General features: G+C 37.4%; 1 protein-coding gene across 6 annotated transcripts in view; it reads right to left on the reverse strand.

The window, feature by feature from the left end:
* Positions 1-17,191, reverse strand: part of PTGR2 (prostaglandin reductase 2) — an 86,989-nt gene extending 69,798 nt beyond the window's left edge. For 4 of the 6 annotated variants that reach the window (XR_008914971.1, XM_056810689.1, XM_056810690.1 and 1 more), the window contains exons 1-2: positions 17,084-17,191; positions 1,469-1,552 (exon numbers count right to left, since the gene is read on the reverse strand). Coding sequence is in view for 4 of the 6 variants with exons in the window: in XM_056810689.1 (XP_056666667.1) it covers positions 1,469-1,508 (40 nt within the window). In the remaining 2 variants the exon portion in view is untranslated. Of the gene's footprint in view, positions 1-1,468; positions 1,553-7,437; positions 14,940-17,083 lie in introns of those variants that run through there. The other 2 variants (XM_056810691.1, XM_007472849.2) reach the window with 2 other exon arrangements.
* Positions 17,192-19,149: the final 1,958 nt, after the last annotated feature.

Genomic DNA, 19,149 nt, shown 5'->3' on the forward strand with positions numbered 1-19,149 from the left:
GCAGCACAAATAAGCAAGAAAGTTTTGAAAATAATGTGTGGAATTATTACATGCTTTTTTTTTTAAAACCCTTACCTTCTGTCTTGGAGTCAATACTGTGTATTGGCTCCAAGGCAGAAGAGTGGTAAGGGCTAGGCAATGGGGGGGTCAAGTGACTTGCCCAGGGTCACACAGCTAGGAAGTGGCTGAGGCCAAATTTGAACCTAGGACCTCCCATCTCTAGGCCTGGCTCTCAATCCACTGAGCTACTCAGCTGCCCCCCCATGCTTTTTTTTAAGCAAATGTTTTTAAATATTTACAGTTTCATATATATACACACACACACACACAATGCTTAGTAAGTAGTAGGTACTTAAAAATTCAGTGACTAACTGACACATACAATTTAAAACTGAACAGATCTTTTGTTTATGTGGGTTATATTCATGAATTTTTACCATATTGGAAATTAGGGATTTTATGGATTTTTACCTATTAGAAATTAAAACATCTCAGTACTATTATGAAAACAGTTTTGACGTAAAATCCCTGAGGGGGCCCAAAACCACACTTTGAAAACTGCTGGAGACTCTAGTCCAGTTCCTGAATTTTAACACAGAAACTGAGTGCTTAGCCTGAGGTCACACAACAATAAGTGGTAGATCTAGGATTTGAGGCAGGTCATCTAATTACAAATCTAATGTTCTTGACATTGTCTTTAGGGCAGCTAGATAGCCCAATGGATAAAGTGCTGGGTCTAAATTCAGGAAGACTCAATTTCTTAAATTCAAATCTAATACTTAGTGGCTGTATGACCCTGGACACGTCTCTTAACCCAGTTTGCCTCAGTTTCCTCATCTGTGAATTGAAGAAGAAAAATGGCAAACCATTCTGGTACCTTTGCCAAGAAAACAAATGGGGTCAGGAAGAGTTAGCTATGACTTAAAAAAAAATGAATAGAGCTGTTACATAAAAGATAGTGGTAACTATTTTCTAGTCAGTCAGGGTACAAAAGGAAAAATAGATCCATCAAGAGACCTCATCTTCTCTAAAGATATATTCAAGAACAGGAATTGTCTATCAAGAGATGAATCAGATGACTTCTAGAACCCCTCCTAGGTCTAAGCGTCTAAGATTAAAGTTAGATAAACAATAGAGAAGTAGGTCAGTGCTTTTTATATAAAGTGGGAAAATACATTTTTATATCCATAATAAAATTTGGTAATGAACAAATAAAAGGAACCTATTCTATTTAGTATCATTCTTATTATTGCCAATGATTCCAGGCCAAGAAATTAAAAAAAAAAAAAAAGCACTGTACATTGTTTGCTCAAGTACTTATATCACTGAGGATAATTTTCTGTTTTAACATGACATTATTTTCTATCACTTCTTTTTTGCATTTTAGGTCAACAGTTATTATTACTTGTGCCTCTTTACGAAGAAACAAATAGCCACAGCTATATATTAATTATAAGCAAATACGTACCAGGTCGGGAATTCAGTACAACTCGATGTACAAGCATCATTACTTTCAGGCAATGGAATTACAAAGATCTATCTTCAGAGCTTTCTAAAAATTCAGAAGTAAAGGAAAATTTCAAAGAATTGAATAATTAAAAAAGTAAAAGAAATGCATTAAGGTCATGTCTATGTAACTAACTGGAATAGAGTAATATGTATTATTTATTCATACATGAATTGAAGCTTTTGGTCTTCTCAGAACCTGCTCCACTAAAAACCCCAAACGACATTCTTTTCCAAAACTAGTCATGTTATCTGACTACAAAATTAATACTTACATATCACAAATACTTTCTTTGTGAAAGGGCACAAAAAAGGCACAAGACATTATAAAAATGAAGCTTATTTTAAGAGATAGATAAGAGATGATTACCAATGTAGGATTCATATCATAAAGTTAGTTTTAACTAATTTGTTGGACTAAAAATAAAAATAAATAGAAAAAATAAAATAAAGGTACTAATTTTAATTAAGGAAATGCCAATTTAACTTTATGAAATTCACATATTTATTTCTGTATTTTAGATTCAATTCAGTAATTCTATTCAGTATTTCATATAAAAACCTAAGGCTTTTTCTTTGTCTCTGATTAAAGAAGCTCAGGAATTCAAAAGTCCAGTCTTCCTTTCTCAGAGTTAAATGACAAGAGTTTAGCTTCCCTATTTATTGCTTTTTTTTTTTAAGAATATTTTTCCATGGTTCCATAATTCATGATTTTTTCCCACCCCTCTTACCTCCCACCTCTTGAATCTGACAAGCAATGCCACTGGGTTATACAAGTATCATTGTTCAAAACATATTTCCATGTTATTCATATTTCCAGTAGAGTGATCATTTAACATCAAAACCCTAATCATATCCCCATTGAACTACATGATGGATCATATGTTTTTCTTCTGAATTTCTGTTCCTTATTACTTTTAATTAAAGAAAATATCTGAGCAAAGTTTTTTGTTTTTCTTTTTAATAAAAAAGAAGCCTTTATTAAAATATTAATAAAAGTAGGGAAACTCCCCCCAGAGGTCTACTTAAACTTTTTTTTGTCTTCTAGATTTTTTTAAATTTAGTTAATTTATTTAGTCAATTTAGAACATTATTCCTTGATTACAAGAATTATATTATTTCCCTCCCTCCCCTACCCCCACCCTTCCCTGAGCCGACATGCAATTTCATTGGGTATTACATGTGTCCTTGACCAAAACCTATTTCCATGTTGTTGGTGTTTGCATTAGGATGTTCATTTAGAGTCTACATCCCCAACCATATCCCTCTCGACCCATGTATTGAAGCAGTTGTTTTTCTTCTGTGTTCCCACAGTTTTTCCTCTGAATGTGGATAATGTTCTTTCTCATAGAACGCTCCAAGTTGTTCGTATCACAGCATTGCCACTAATGGAGAAGTCCATTACATTTGATTGTGCCACAGTATATTGGTCTCTGTGTACAATGTTTTTCCTGCTCCTTTCACGCTGCATCAGTTCCTGGAGATTGTTCCAGTTCACATGGAATTCCTCCACTTTATTATTCCTTTGAGCACAATAATATTCCATCACCAACATATACCACAATTTGTTCAGCCATTCCCCAATTGAAGGGCATCCCCTCATTTTCCAATTTTTGGCCACCACAAAGAGCACAGCTATGAATACTTTTGTACATGTCTTTTTCCTTATGATCTCTTTGGGATACAAACCCAGCAGTGCTATGGCTGGATCAAAGGGTAGGCAGTCTTTTAGCATCCTTTGGGCATTGCCCAAATTGCCCTCCAGAACGGTTGGATTAATTCACAACCATCAGCAATGCATTAATGTCCCCACTTTGCCACATCCCCTCCAGAATTCATTACTTTCCTTTGCTGTCATGTTAGCCAATCTGCTAGGTGTGAGGTGATACCTCAGAGTTGTTTGAATTTGCATCTCTCTGATTATAAGAGATTTAGAACACTTTTTCATGTGCTTATTAATAGTTTTGATTTCTTTAACTGAAAATTGCCTATTCATGTCCCCCGCTCATTTATCAATTGGAGAATGGCTTGATTTTTTGTACAATTGGTTTAGTTCTTTATAAATTTGAGTAATTAGACCTTTGTCAGAGGTTTTTGTTATGAAGATTATTTCCCAATTGGTTGTTTCCCTTCTAATTTTGGTTGCACAAAACCTTTTTAATTTGATGTAATCAAAATAACTGATTTTACATTTTGTGATTTTTTCTAGCTCTTGCTTGGTTTTAAAGTCTTTCCTTTCCCAAAGATCTGACATGTATACTATTCTGTGTTCACCTAATTTGCTTATAGTTTCCTTCTTTATGTTCAAGTCATTCACCCATTCTGAGTTTATCTTGGTGTACAGTGTGAGATGTTGATCCAAACCAAATATCCCCCATACTGTCTTCCAATTTTCCCAGCAGTTTTTTATCAAATAGTGGATTTTGTTCCCAAAAGCTGGGATCTTTGGGTTTATCATAGACTGTCTTGCTGAGGTCACTTAACCCAAGATTATTCCAGCGGTCCTCCTCTCTGTCTCTTAGCTAGTACCAAATTGTTTTGATAACCACTGCTTTACAGTATAGTTTGAGATCTGGGACTGCAAGTCCTCCCTCCTTTGCATTTTTTTTTCATGATTTCCCTGGATATCCTTGATCTTTTGTTCTTCCAAATGAAAGTTATGTTTTTTTTCTAATTCAGTAAAAAAGTTTTTTGGTAGTTCAATGCATATGGCACTAAATAAGTAAATAAGTTTGGGTAGGATGGTCGTTTTTATTATGTTAGCTCATCCTACCCATGAGCAGTTAATGTTTTTCCAATTGTTTAGATCTAGTTTTAGCTGTATGGAAAGTGTTTTGTAGTTGTGTTCATATAGTTCCTGTGTTTGTCTTGGCAGATAGATTCCTAAGTATTTTATATTGTGTAGGGTGATTTTAAATGGAATTTCTCTTTCTAATTTTTGCTGCTGAGATATGTTGGAGATATATAGAAATGCTGATGACTTATGTGGGTTTATTTTGTATCCTGCAACTTTGCTAAAATTGTTGATTATTTTGACTAGCTTTTTGGTTGATTCTCTAGGACGCTTTAAGTAGATCATCATATCATCTGCAAAGAGTGATAGCTTGGTCTTCTCATTGCCTATTTTAATACCTTCAATTTCTTTTTCTTCTCTAATTGCTACAGCTAGTGTCTCTAGTACAATGTTAAATAATAGAGGTGATAATGGGCATCCTTGTTTCATTCCTAATCTTATAGGGAAGGCTTCTAGTTTATCCCCATTGCAGATGATGTTTGCTGATGGTTTTAGATATATACTGTTTATTATGTTTAGGAAAGGCCCTTCTATTCCTATGCTTTCTAGTGTTTTCAATAGGAATGTGTGTTGTATGTTGTCAAAGGCTTTTTCTGCATCTATTGAGATAATCATGTGATTTTTGTCAGTTTGCTTGTTAATATGGTCAATTATGTGGATGGTTTTCCTAATATTGAACCATCCTTGCATTCCTGGTATAAATCCTACCTGGTCAGAGTGAATAACTGTTGTGATCATTTGCTGGAGTCTTTTTGCTAGTATCCTATTTAAGATTTTTACATCTATGTTCATTAAGGAGATTGGTCTGTAGTTTTCTTTCTCTGTTTTTGACCTGCCTGGCTTTGGAATAAGTACCATATTTGTCTCATGAAATGAATTTGGTAGCACTCCTTCTTGGCTTATTATGTCAAATAGTTTGTATAATATTGGGATTAGTTGTTTTCTGGATGTTTGATAGAATTCATTTGTGAAGCCATCTGGACCTGGGGATTTTTTCTTAGGGAGTTCTTTGATGGCTTGTTCAATTTCTTTTTCTGACATGGGGTTGTTTATGTAATCTATTTCTTCCTCTGTTAGTCTAGGCAATTTATATTTTTGTAAATATTTATCCAAATCACCTAGATTGCCATATTTGTTGACATATAATTGGGCATAATAGTTTTTAATGATTGCTTTAATTTCCTCTTCATTAGAGGTGAGGTCTCCTTTTCATCTTGGATACTGTCAATTTGGTTTTCTTCTTTCCTTTTTTAAATTAGATTGACCAGTACTTTGTCTATTTTATTTGTTTTTTCAGAGTATCAGCATCTAGTCTTATTTATTCAATCAATAGTTTTTTGACTTTCAATTTTATTAATTTCTCCTTTGACTTTTAGGATTTCTAACTTAGTCTTCATCTGAGGATTTTTAATTTGTTCACTTTCTAGTTTTTTAATTTGCATGCCCAATTCATTGATCTCTGCCCTCTCTAGTTTGTTAATATGTGAACTCAAGAATATAAATTTCCCCCTGAGTACTGCTTTGGCTGGATCCCATAGGTTCTGAAAGTATGTCTCATCATTTTCATTTTCTTCAAAGAAATTATTGTTTCTATGATTTGTTCTTTAATTGATTTTGGAGAATCGTATTGTTTAATTTCCAATTAATTTTTTATTTGCCTCTCCATGTACCCTTACTAATTATTATTTTCATTGCATTGTGTATTTCAATGCATTTCATTGCATTCTGAGAAGGTTGTATTCATTATTTCTGCTCGTTTGCACTTGTTTGCAATGTTTTTATGCCCTAATACATGGTCAATTTTTGTGAATGTACCATGTGCTGCTGAAAAGAAGGTATATTCCTTTTTGTCCCTATTTATTTTTCTCCACATATCTACTAACTCTAATTTTTCTAAGATTTCATTCACTTCTCTTACCTCTTTCTTAATTATATTTTCATTTGATTTATCTAGTTCTGATAGAGGAAGGTTCAGGTCTGCCACTAGTATAGTTTTTCTATCTATTTCATCCTTGAGCTCCACTAGTTTTTCCTTTAGACATTTGGATGCTATGCCATTAGGTGCATACATGTTGAGTACTGATATTTCCTCATTGTCTATATTGCCTTTTATCAGGATGTAATTACCTTCCCTGTCTCTTTTAACTAGATCTATTTTTACTTTGGCTTTGTCAGATATCATGATTGAGACTCCTGCCTTCTTTTTATCAGTTGATGCCCAATAGAATTGGCTCTATCCTCTTACTTTGACCCTATGCGTATCTACCTTCCTCATGTGTGTTTCTTGTAGACAGCATATGGTAGGGTTTTGGATTCTAATCCACTCTACTATTTGCTTACATTTTATGGGTGAGTTGATTGCATTCACATTCAGTGTTATGATTACCAGCTGTGTATTTCCCAGCATTTTGATTTCTACTCTTGATCCAGCCTTTTCTTCTTTCACTATTTCCTTCTACACCAATGTTTTGCTTTTAATCAGTCCCCCTAATTCCACCCTTATTTTACTTCCCTTTATACCTCCCTCTCTTCTTATTCCCCCCTTATTTTCTTTACTACCCCCCCACCCTCTTCCTCCCTTGTACTGCTTTTCTCCCTACCAGTCCATTTGTTACCCTTCTACTTCCCTATAGGGCACAAATCAGTTCTCTGATTTCTCTGAAACAACCCAATGGATTGGATTGTTCTTCCCTCTTTGGGTCAATTTCAGTGCACGTAAGAGTTGAGTATTTCCTATCTCCAACCTCCTTACCCTTCTAGTGTATTAATGTTCTCCCCCTCCCACCATGTGCTTCTTTGTGACACATATATTTACCCCATTCAGTTTCTTTTCCCATTTCTTTTAATATTAACCTCTTTTTTTTGGCTCTATTTGTGTGTGTATACACACACACATATATATGTATTTATGCATACATATATCTATATACATATTTATGTCTTGTCATTTCATCCTATACAGTTTATCACTATTCCCTCTAGGTGTACTTCTTCTAGCTGCCTGGGTGATAATAACAATTTTTAAGAGTTACCAATGACCTCTTTTCTTATAGGGATACATATCATTTTAACCTATTAGGTCTCTTAAAAAAAAGTTTATTTGTTTTGTTTTTCTTTTTTCCCACTTTTTAAATTACCTTTTGATGAGTTCTGTGCTTGGGCATCAAATTTTCTGTTCAGGTCTGGCCTTTTCTTTACAAATGCTTGGAATTCTTCTATTCTATTAAATGACCATACTTTCCCCGTAAGAATATAGTCAGTTTTGCTGGGTAGTTGATTCTTGGTTGTAGACCAGTTCTCTTGCTTTCTGGAATATCATATTCTATGCCTTTTGGTCCTTCAGTGTAGATGCAGTGAGATCCTGTGTTATCCTCACTGTGGTTCCATGGTATCTGAATGGCTTCTTCTTAGCAGCTTGTAATATTTTTTCCTTGGTCTGATAGTTCTTGAATTTGGCTGTAACATTCTTGGGTGTTGTCAGTTGGGGACTAAGTACAGGAGGTGATCTGTGGATTCTCTCGATCTCCACTTTTCCCTCCTGTTCTAGAATATTGGGGCAGTTTTCTTGGATAATTTCCTGTAGTATGATGTCCAGGCTTTTTCTTTTGTCATGGTCTTCTGGTAGACCAATGATTCTTAAGTTGTCTCTCATGGAACGATTTTCTAAATCTTCTGTTTTGTGAATGAAATGCTTCATATTTTCCTCAATTTTTTCATTCTGCTGATTTTGTTTTATAGTGTCTTGATGCATTGTGAAGTCACTTGATTCTAGTTGTTGTATTCTGGTTCTTAAAGACTGGATTTCATCCCTGGCTTTTTGGTCAATCTTCTTCTTCTGGTCTGATTTTCTTTGGAGGTCATCTTTCATCCTCTTTACTTCATCTTTCATCTCCTTTGCCTCATCTTTCATCTCCTTTGCCTCATTTTCAGGCTGGCTGATTTTGGCTTTCAAGATGCTATTTTCTCATTTTAGTTCATGTGCCTCTGTTTTGTAATAATTAAAATAGTTGGTTGTCATAAACTGTAGTGATTAAAATAGTGGAAGACTTAAATTGTGGAAGATGTAAGAGTGGATGAGTAAATTGTGACTGCAGAAAATATGTTTTCACTACAGTGTTTTGTTTTTAAATCAATATATAAGGTGGTCGCCAGGGAAAAATTCCCAATTATTCAATAAACCCAAGTCAGCTGGGTTTTATAGAGATTTTAATTAATACAAATGAGGAATTAAGAAAGAGAGAGAGAGAGAAAAGGAAATAATGAGAAAAGGGCTATACCAGCCTAGGCCGGCATGAGCCAGCCTAGGAAGAGAGGGATCAGTCAGTCTTTTATCACTCACCACAAGATCTGAACAAGCAAGGATTCAGAGGGACAGAGTCTCCTCAGAGGGAGTTCCAGTCAGAGTCAGCCTCCCTCAGACTGTCTTCAACAGACTGTCTCAAGAGACTGTCCCTAATGCCTCCTTTAGAAGACTGTCAAGAGACTGTTTTCACTCTCAGATTTTCATCTCCTTATAAAGGGAATTTTCTCCTATGTCACCTCCCCTAAGTTCTCCCATCTACCAATCACAGTAGACATTTTTCAAAGGACAGACCATTCTTAGTTCACACCTAAGAAGACTAATCTTTTTGAGTAATTCACACCTGAGTAGACTAGAATCTCTGAGTAAGTTTTCACCTCTTTGCTACTTGTAAGTTCACAAGTTGCCTGACCTTTATAGGTACTTAGCACCCTTTTGTATTATATCTAAAAATAGGCACAGCTTAAGAACTTTTTGTCTTATTATAAGTATGGGTTTAAGTACTTTTCATTGTTCAGCAAAGAGTTTACAACTTTATGCTTAAGTATTGTGAAGTAGAGCTGTCACATTCCTGATCAAGTACCTTCACTACCCAAATGGGGAATGGTCTTAACCAAATCTTATGAAGTAGGGTCTGAGAACTTTTAAGGTTCATAATCCAACCTTATGAAGTAGGGTCTGAGAATTTTTAAGGTTCACAGTTTCCAGATGACTCATCTTAGTTTTTAAGTTCTTTTCCCAATTGTCTTCAGTCTTTCTTAATTGTGTTTTGAATTGTATTTTGAGTTCTTCCAAAGTCTGTATCCAATTCACTGGGTTTTCTGTTTTATTGTTTGGTGTTCCCTCCTCCTTCTCTGTTCCATTTGCTCTTTGTTCATTGCTTGTATAGAAGCTGTCGATTATAATTTTTTTCTTTTTCTGTTGTTTGATCATATTTACCCCTTCTTTACTCCCTGAAGTTGTCTGTGCTCTTGCTCCTCTCATTTTTTTTTTTTTTTGGTTTTGGGCTTTTCTGTCAGTGTTCCCTCTTGGAATTTTGTCAGCAAATCTCTCAGTGCAGTCTGTGCGGAAGGGGTATTGGAGCTTTTGCTTCCCTACCCTCTTGAGGCTTTGATTGGATTAAAGCCCAGCAGTCTGTGGGGGAGGGGTGTTGGAGCTTGAGCTTCCCTGCCCTCTGAAGACTTTTGATGGGATTAAGTCCAGCTGGGTTGGGCTGGATGTGCCCTGAGGCCAAAACCTCCTGGAAGGGGGGAGCAATATGGAGGGTCTCTGCTGCTGCAACTAGGCTGCCCACTCTGCACTCCTTCTCTAACTCCTTCCCCACCACCTGTGATCGATGCTCGGAGCCTGGCACAGCTTTTCCCACAAGGTACTCCCTCCAGACCAGTACCTTTGCCTGCCCAAAGGTTCCAGCTACTGTTGGAGGCTTAGTGCTCTAGGTGGGGAAGGGGTCCTGGGACCTTCCTTCTCCCTTCCCCTTAAACTAAAGTGTTCTCAGATTCCGGCTTTTGGGGGGGGGCATACCTTTTAAATTGAGTCCAGCAGGAGGGTTCCTTGGCTCTGTCTTGTTGTTAGGTTTGATTTTAAGTCTCCTAGGAGCATTTAGTTTGTAATTGGTAAGGAAGGGTTTTCAGCAGTCTGAACTTTTTCTGCCTCTATGCTGCCATCTTGACTCCGCCCTGAGCTAAGTTTTAAATTTAGATATTCAATATTCTCACAGAATATTCAAATTCCAAAGAGAACTGTTACTTCAACATCACCTACAAATCACTTTATGTCACTTTGTATTATCCCCAATAACTGTCTCCTAAGAAGTTCCATGACAACTATGTGTTATCCTGGAGATCAAGAAAGCTGACCCGAGGGGACAGCTGTGTAGCTCAGTGGATTGAGAGCCAGGCCTAGAGACAGGAGGTCCTAGGATCAAATCTGGCCTCAGACACTTCCCAGCTGTGTGTCCCTGGGCAAGTCACTTGACCCCCATTGCCTAGCCCTTACCACTCTTCTGCCTTGGAGCCAATACACAGTATTGACTCCAAGACAGAAGTTAGGGGTTTAAAAAAAAGAAAGCTCACCTGGTCTGATCTTGGCCTTCTCCTTGCTAATTAAAGGTGGCTTTATCTTGTTACCAGGGCTGGTGAGTCTGCTGCCCCTGTCCACTATCCATGACTTGGAATATAGCCAAGTCCAATAAATTCACAAAGCATTCCTTCAAGACAGATAAGGGTGGCTTTGATTGTGTGTGTGTGTGTGTATGCCCACACATATTCGTGCTTTCCTTAGGGTAACCAATCATGATCCCTTACCCCCCTGATTTTGCCAACCCCATAACCGGTGGTATGATTTCCTTTATTGATTTTGCTCTGTTCTTTATACTATGCTTATAAAAAGAATTTGAATCTCCAATTCTTTGTCTTTACCTAGAAACGGAGGCAGCTATTGGCCCATCTTATTTTCAGGTTCACACAATAGGAATAAAATGTTATTTTGCTGCAAGATGTACATCAGTCTATCATTATTAAATTTCACTTGTGACAATTTCTTTAAGCAAATTGTTGATGCCAACCTAAAGTGAGAAAAGAGTACACTGAAGACCTAAGGGACAGCTCTGCAAAGACATGGCAATGGGATCTCATGTAAGAAGAATTACAAGCAAGCCAGTTTGGTTGGAACACAGTAGGGAGCCACTGGAATTTCTTAAGCAAAGGAGTGGAATGATCAGACTTGACCTTTAAGAATATCAATTTGGCAGCTCTGTGGAGTTTGAAGTAAGGAGACATTGCATGCAGAAAGACCAATTAGGAGGTTAAAGCAATCAGCCATGGGTGGTGGTGGTGGGGGGGGGAGACCTAATTTAGAGAGATGGCTATGTGAACAGAGAAAGGGATGAAAGCAAGAATTGTCATGGTAGAATCAACTTCTATAATAACGCTGGTATGGTTCATATTCATCCCCACACCAAGATCAACACTGAGACTATCAGAATGTCTTTTTTCTAGGTGCACATCGCTACTGTTTCACCAACAAAGCAAGATGAATTAAAAATCTATTACAATAGGTAATAAACAAACTAAGCCCACATCTGAGCTTTAGTTAGAAAGGGACTGCATAAAAGGAAACCTCTATTCCTGGAGGGTAAGTCCTTTTCTTCCCTCCCCCCACCAAACAAACTCAAACACCGGTATGGGAAGTCTCAGTAGCATTAGAAACTTTGTTGAAGGCAGCATCCAAGTCTCCTTCGTGCTTCTTTTCCTTGGGCATTCTGCTTCCATCACTCTAAAATTGAATCAAGTTGGTTTGTATTTTCTGTCTCCCAGTCAGTCTTGGCAACTTCTTAGTCCATACAAAACACTAGCTAATTATAGTGGTTCCCATGCTCTGTTTGGTTTACGTATACTTTGACTCAAGCATGGTATCAGCTCAACTTGCCCAACCAGTTCACATCACCATAAAAGTTCCCTACCATTTCTGCAAACAGCTTGTCTTCCTATGCCCAGCAAACCTTATTTTTTTTCCATTCAATCCTGTGCTTTATTTAGGCTCACAAAAAATACGGTAAAGTGAGTCCTGTTCTAGCAGGATATGTCCACTACAATCACAAAAACACACACTCTCTCTCTCTCTCCCCTCACATATATATTTATATATCTTATACATATGTAATCACTTTTCTTTATTATATTAAATACTAGCATTTGAGAATGAAAGTGTATAATCTTTAAATTTAAAACAGCATTGTTTATTTTACACACACACACAAATGTTCAGTACCATGTGAAAGTTTCTAAATATAAGCCTCTGGTTCACACTTGTAGTTTATGCTCCCCAGGTGTGATTGGAGCAACATCCTAAGGCCCAACTATGTGTGTCTTTTCTAATTTAAAAGATATTGGGAAAAAAAAGATACTGAAATTGTTCTAGATATTTAATTGGCTCAAGCCATTGATGTAGCTCCCTGGTGTCCCTAAATATGAACTGCTCCTTGCTCTCTGATGCTTGACTCATGGACCACCATGGGAAATGTAGATGAGCTTAGTTGAATCAATGTAGTGTCCTTGCAAATATCCCCCTGCTTTGACTGAGTAAATCTTTTATTAACTGTCAGACTTCCTATGAATGTTTCATGCTATCCATTATTAAACCTGAGGTACAAGACTAGTCTGGTAAGTTCTAGCCTAAAATATCATGGAACAATTATCCCAGGTTTAAGATACAAGGCAGGTTCACATTCCTAAAATTATGGCTTCTGGGCTATGCATTCAACAATTTATCACAATGGGCTCAAAGGCAATTGCTGAATTGGCATAGTAAAAACAGTAGCTACAAAACATTCTCCCAATAAACTTGGGGCATTGGTAGAGAAGTATATTTATTTACATCTAATACAACTCGTATCTTACACTACTTTTCCTAGGAATTCCAGTATATAAAATCCAATGTGATAAGAGACAGTTTGGTAGTGGAAAGAATACTTCAAGCCAAGTTAGAAAATAGGGGTTTAATGGTTTTGAATAAGCCAGTCAACCTTTCGGAGTCCATTTTCTTACCTCAGGGGCTATTTTAGAGATTAAATAACTGAATGCATGTAAAATGTTAATAAAAAATATAACCTGGTAAACCATAGTTTTGGACATCTGGATTGCTTCTAATCTTGACTGCTACACACTCTCTAGGCTACTTTCCAAATGCATACTTATATAGGTTGGAGCCCACAGAAGGCAGCTGTTATTCCAATAGATTCTAGAGTACCTAAAAACTATAGTTTATAACCCCCAACTAGTGTTCTAACCAATGAGCCAATAAACACAGCTCCCATCAGGGGCATTTACTAAATAGGCAGACTAAGAATACTACTACAAAACTCTCCTTTCCATAAACCTGGAAGCACATCTCCCAGGAATACATACTGTCCTTGGAAAGACTGGGCACAAACTTATAAGTACAAGTCAGTGATCTCAACTACTGAACTACTGTAGGTCCCTGATATCCTTTTTCTCTTGGGCAAGTCACATAACCCCCATTGCCTAGCGCTTACCACTCTTCTGCCTTGGAACTGATATACAGTATTGATTCCAAGATGGAAGGTAAGTGTTAACAACAAAACAAAACAAAACAAAACAAAAAACACAGTGATCCAAGACAATTCCAAAGGACTCATGAGGAAAGATGCTATTCACCTCCAGAGAAAGAACTGACGGAGTCTGAATGCAGATGGAAGCTGATCATTTTTTCAGTTTATTTTTTTCATGGGGTCGTTTTTTTTTTGGACCTATATGTCTTCTTCCACAACATGAGGAATATAGAAATTTGTTTTATATAATAGCACATATGTAACTTAAATTGTTTACTGTCTCAAAGAGGGAGGAAAGAATTTGGAACTCAAAATGTTAAAAAATTAATCTTTAAAAATTGTTTTTATATATAATTGAGAAAAAAATATTACTGAACTGAAAAAATAAATTTTACAATCTCTGCTTGAGACAGAATGGCCTGAAAAATCTGAGTTTAAATTTTTCCTTAGACCCTAGCTATGTGGCTCTGGGAAAGTAACTTAGCCTGTCTCCCTCAGTTTCCTCAACTGTAAAATGCAGATAATAATAGCACCTTATCTCTCAAGATTGTTGTCAGGATCAAATGGGATAATATTAGTAAAGTTTTTAGCATATTTCCTGGCACATGGTAAGCATTTAATAGCTATTTGTTCTCTTCCATCTCTGACATTTAAATAAAATCACATATTGACACAGGAAAAAGTAATGTGCATGTAATTCAGGAGATAAGAGTTCAAGTAAAAAGTAAAAATCAATCATTTTTTGTTGCTGCATAAACAACTATATTCTGATTCACCAATTCCCCTCATGCCCAGCAATAGTAACTTCTTGGGAGGAGAGGAAGTGGACAGTGAAGATGGCAATCATATACACTTGAAACAAAGCCTGTTTCCTGGCTGGCATGAAATAATTTCCTGCTTGACAAAGAAATATCATGACATTATAAAGTTCTATAACTGCTGATCCCTAATGGATGATAAATTAGTTTTTTTCCAATTGATACTGGGTTTGGTCACAACTGCCCTGATGCCACTCATGCATCTGTTGGCAGAATAATTTTAAGGTCTTTTCTTTCTAACATAGGATATGATGCCATTATTGTCGTTGTTGTTCAGTCACGTTTGACTCTTTGTGACCCCATTTGGAGTTTTTTTTTTTTTTTAATATATTTTATTTGATCATTTCCAAGCATTATTCGTTAAAGACATAGATCATTTTCTTTTCCTCCCCCCCACCCCCCATAGCCGACGCGTAAGTCCACTGGGCATTAGATGTTTTCTTGATTTGAACCCATTGCTTTGTTGATAGTATTTGCATTAGAGTGTTCATTTAAAGTCTATCCTCTGTCATGTCCCCTCAACCTCTGTATTCAGGCAGTTGCTTTTTCTCGGTGTTTCCACTCCCATAGTTTATCCTTTGCTTATGAATGGTGTTTTTTTTCTCCTGGATCCCTGAAAGTTGTTCAGGGACATTACACCGCCCCTAATGGAGAAGTCCATTACGTTCGATTATACCACAGTGTATTAGTCTCTGTGTACAATGTTCTCCTGGTTCTGCTCCTCTCGCTCTGCATCACTTCCTGGAGGTTGTTCCAGTCTCCATGGAACTTCCATTTGGAGTTTTCTTGGCAAAGATACTAGAGTGGTTTCAATTTCCTTCTGCAGCTCATTTTCCAGATAAGGAAACTGAGGCAAAGAGGGTTAAGTTACTTGTTCAGGGCCACATAACTAGTAATTGTCTGAGGTTAGATTTGAACTCAGGTTCTTTGATTCCAGGGCTGGCACTCTATCTAGGGCCACCTAACTGCTCCATGATGCCAGTATTTAATGGCAACAGGCAGCCCTATTACAGACATCAGTTATTTGTGAGTAAAAGGGCCAGTCAGCAAGCATTTAAAAAATTTGTTAATTAAAACAAACAAACAAAAAACCTTTTATCATCTGTCTTGGAATCAATACTAAAGTATCAGTACCATGGCAGAAGGGAGTCACACAGCTAGGAAGTTATCTGAGGTTATATTTAGGACCTCCTGCATCTAGGCCTGCTCTCTATCCACTGAGCCACCTAGCTGCCCTTTAACAGACATTTATTAAGTGCCAGGTACTCTGCTATCTTTACTAGATGAAACAACATACAAAAAAAACCCAACCTGTGTACATACATGTACATGAAAAAAATAGGACTTTACATATGTTATTCTCAGCCAGTTAACAGCATTTATTATGTGCGTTACTAGCTAGTAGGCACAATACTAAATTCTATAGAAATGAAAGGCAAAAACATAGTTCTTGCCTTCCAGTGACTCCCATTCCAAATCTCTCCCCACTCCAGTCTAAACCTGTCTCTTCCCCTATCTGATAAACTTCAGTGGCTACCTATTGTCCCTAGAATCAAATAGAAAAATCCCCTGTTTAGCTTAAAAAAAAAAAACAATACTATCTAGTAAGTAGGTCTAGAATGAAGAGATGTGAGAAGACACCTTAAACCCACTCCTCCCTGGTGGGACATCCATGGGTGTTACACACTGCACATGTTTTCAGACTTTATGTATGGATTAGTCCTGCTGATTTTCCCTCCTCTCTTAAAAAACAAAAACAAAACACAATTTGACATATGGAATAGCATCTTGGGAAAGGACCAGGAAGAGATACCTGGGATAGTACAGCGATTTAATAAAAGAGGAAACAGTAATAAAAGTTTTTGTCTTTTGTTTTGTTTTGGTAATTTTTTTTAAGGCCTTTATAAAGGCCAAAATATGGGTAGCGGTTCTATCTTCAAGGAAGCCTCCACCATCCAAACCTTTCCGGCCTCTCTCTCTCCTTGTGAGTTCGTTAACAGCAGGTACTTATCTCCAGCACTTAAAACACCCTTCCCGGAACGTAATGGGCGCTTAATAAATTATTGTTGGCTTGACTTGGTGCAGGGCAAAGAATATAGAATCTGGGACGCCCAGGTCTTGCAATCAGATCCCAGTGTGATCTTAGGCAAATCATTTAAACTCAGCCTCGGTTTCCTTCTCGGTAAAATGGGTGGGAAGTTGGAAGTTCAAATCTCGTCTTTGCCACTCACTAGCCATGACAAGTCATTTAACCGCTCGAACCCCAAGTTTCTTCCTCCGGAAAATGAGGGAGATTCGATGGTTATCTCTAAAGGGCCCCTTCCAGCTCTATCTAGAAGTCGGTTTCTAGGAGCAAACTACAGTAGATGAACGGAGGGGGGCAGGTGCCAGAGCCCCGAGGGGATCAGGGAAGTGGGGCTACCTAAGGCGATTGAGGCAGCCACGAATAGTATTCACGCCTCTCCCCCCCCCCCCCCATCCAGCACTTTCCGGGGTGTACGCGTTCCCTTATACGGTTATTCAGTCCTCTCGCTCCCTCAATTTACTGCCAGGGCCAAAGCGACACCTAATCAGAACCCCAGGCGGTCACTCACCTGGAAAAAGATCCTTCTGAGGGACCGCAGTTTAGTGTCTGGGGCTGGACCTCTGAGTGCTTCTCCAGAGGCGAAACTGAGCGTCACTGCGCATGCGCACGACCCCTCCGCCCCATCTTCCCTAGCAGCCCTCAATGCCCCAGCACCATTTGCCCTGCTGGGAAGGGATCCAAACCGGCACTAAAAGGCGCCCTTCCTAATATCCCATCTTAAAACTACTCTTTCAAAGGCACCTTGGCGGTGCAGTGGAAAAGAATGCCAGTCAGGGAGGTCTGAACTGTAACCTTTAGCACTTCATATTATTAACTAGGTGACCCAGAAAGAGTTTCAGTCTATGTACCCTAGGATTTCCTCACCTATGAAATAAGATAATAAAAGCACCTAGTTCCCTCAGTTTTTATGAGAATCAAGTGGGATAATATTTGGAAGTACTTTGCAAACCTTATACTGTTGTGTTTTTTTTTTTTAATTTGGCTCATTTTTAGCTGAAAGAGGCTGTGACAAGAAGTTCTTAATCTTTGTTGTAGACTGCCTCAGAATGAGGTATTTAAATGCATAAAATAAAATAGGGTTACAAAGGGAACCGAGTGCATAGAAATACAATCACTACAGTTGGAGTAAAATATTTTTTAAAACAGGCTTGTAGGTTGCAGATTAAGAATCTCCTGGAGAGATTGTGTAAATGCTTACTTCCACATAAGGCTCTCAGATTCAGTCCTTGAGGTTTAGATCTGAAAGGGACCGTAGAATATAAGCTCTTTGTGTGTAGAAACTTGCTTGTATTTGTACCCTTATCACTTAGCACAGTGCTTGGCACATAGTAAACGTTCTTTATAAATCATCTCTATAGCTCTATAACCTCAATTTTCTTATTTGTAAAATGGGGAGAATAATAACTCTACCTCTCAGAAATGTGAAGATAGCGTGAAATTTTATTTATAAGGAGCTTTGCAAAGCACCACTTATATGCTAGTTATCATGCCCACACATCATCTACCTTTTGGTCATCTCCACAGTATCAAGGAACCAGATTATGAAGGACTTAAAAAACTTCTATTGATGTTTTCTGTTTCTTAAATCACCATTGTATCCCATGGATTCCTTCCTGGCCTTTGCCCCAAATGCTATTCCATATAAAAAATAGTGTTTTTCTTTTTTTTTACAGGAGGGAGGAAAAAAAGTCAGCAGAACTAATCCATACATAAAGTCTGAAAGGGAAATTGAGGCCCAGCAAAGTGATGACTCTTAACTAAAATCACAGATGCAGTGTCATGAGCATTGTGGAACCTGAGTTTGAATCCTGACTGTGCCACTTGCTCTCTGTGTCATCTTGGAGCGATAACTAAACCTTTCAACTTTGAATCTATATATGATGAAATATAATCCTCGGGCTCTAAATTCAGGACTTTCCCCATCCTAAACATACTACCTCTTGGCATCACATTGTCCTTAAATTGAATCAAGGTTTTAGAGATGTCAAACTGCCCCATTCATCTTTGCCTAACATAATTTTTTAAAAAAATCTCAAGATACTTCCATGCCTTTCTCTTAGTAAAATCCACTTAATTCTTTCACTATTTCCTCCTTTACTCAAACCCTGCCATCTCTATCCCCAAAACTATAAAGAAACTTCCAGATGATCGTTTTTTGTAACAAAGAAAATAGTAAGGCAACATCTATTAACTGAAAGACCAATTCTGACAGCATATTGTCAAGAGAAAAGGTGGGGAGAGGACTGCATTTCACTGTCTCTTCTCAAGGACCAAAATTGTGCTTTACAATTAATCTTGACTCTGCTGCCTTTTATCATATTAATTTACACTTGTAGCAGCTAGTCAATTCAATCAAGTCCCCTGGGTTGATTGATGAAATTATAGGATATAAAAGGCAATTAATAGAGACATGAAGATAAAGGTTACATTTGAGTCTTGGAGTGGTTGCATTTCTAGGTTGTAAGACTTTGTCCTTTCCAGATCATGAGTGATCTAGTCACAATTTAGTGACATATTTGCTTATGAAAGATTCAGGAAACCCAGATAAGGATTGGTAAAGACAATGGACATGAC

The sequence above is a fragment of the Monodelphis domestica genome, chromosome 1 (genome assembly GCF_027887165.1).
Source record: "Monodelphis domestica isolate mMonDom1 chromosome 1, mMonDom1.pri, whole genome shotgun sequence".
Classification (NCBI taxonomy): domain Eukaryota; kingdom Metazoa; phylum Chordata; class Mammalia; order Didelphimorphia; family Didelphidae; genus Monodelphis; species Monodelphis domestica.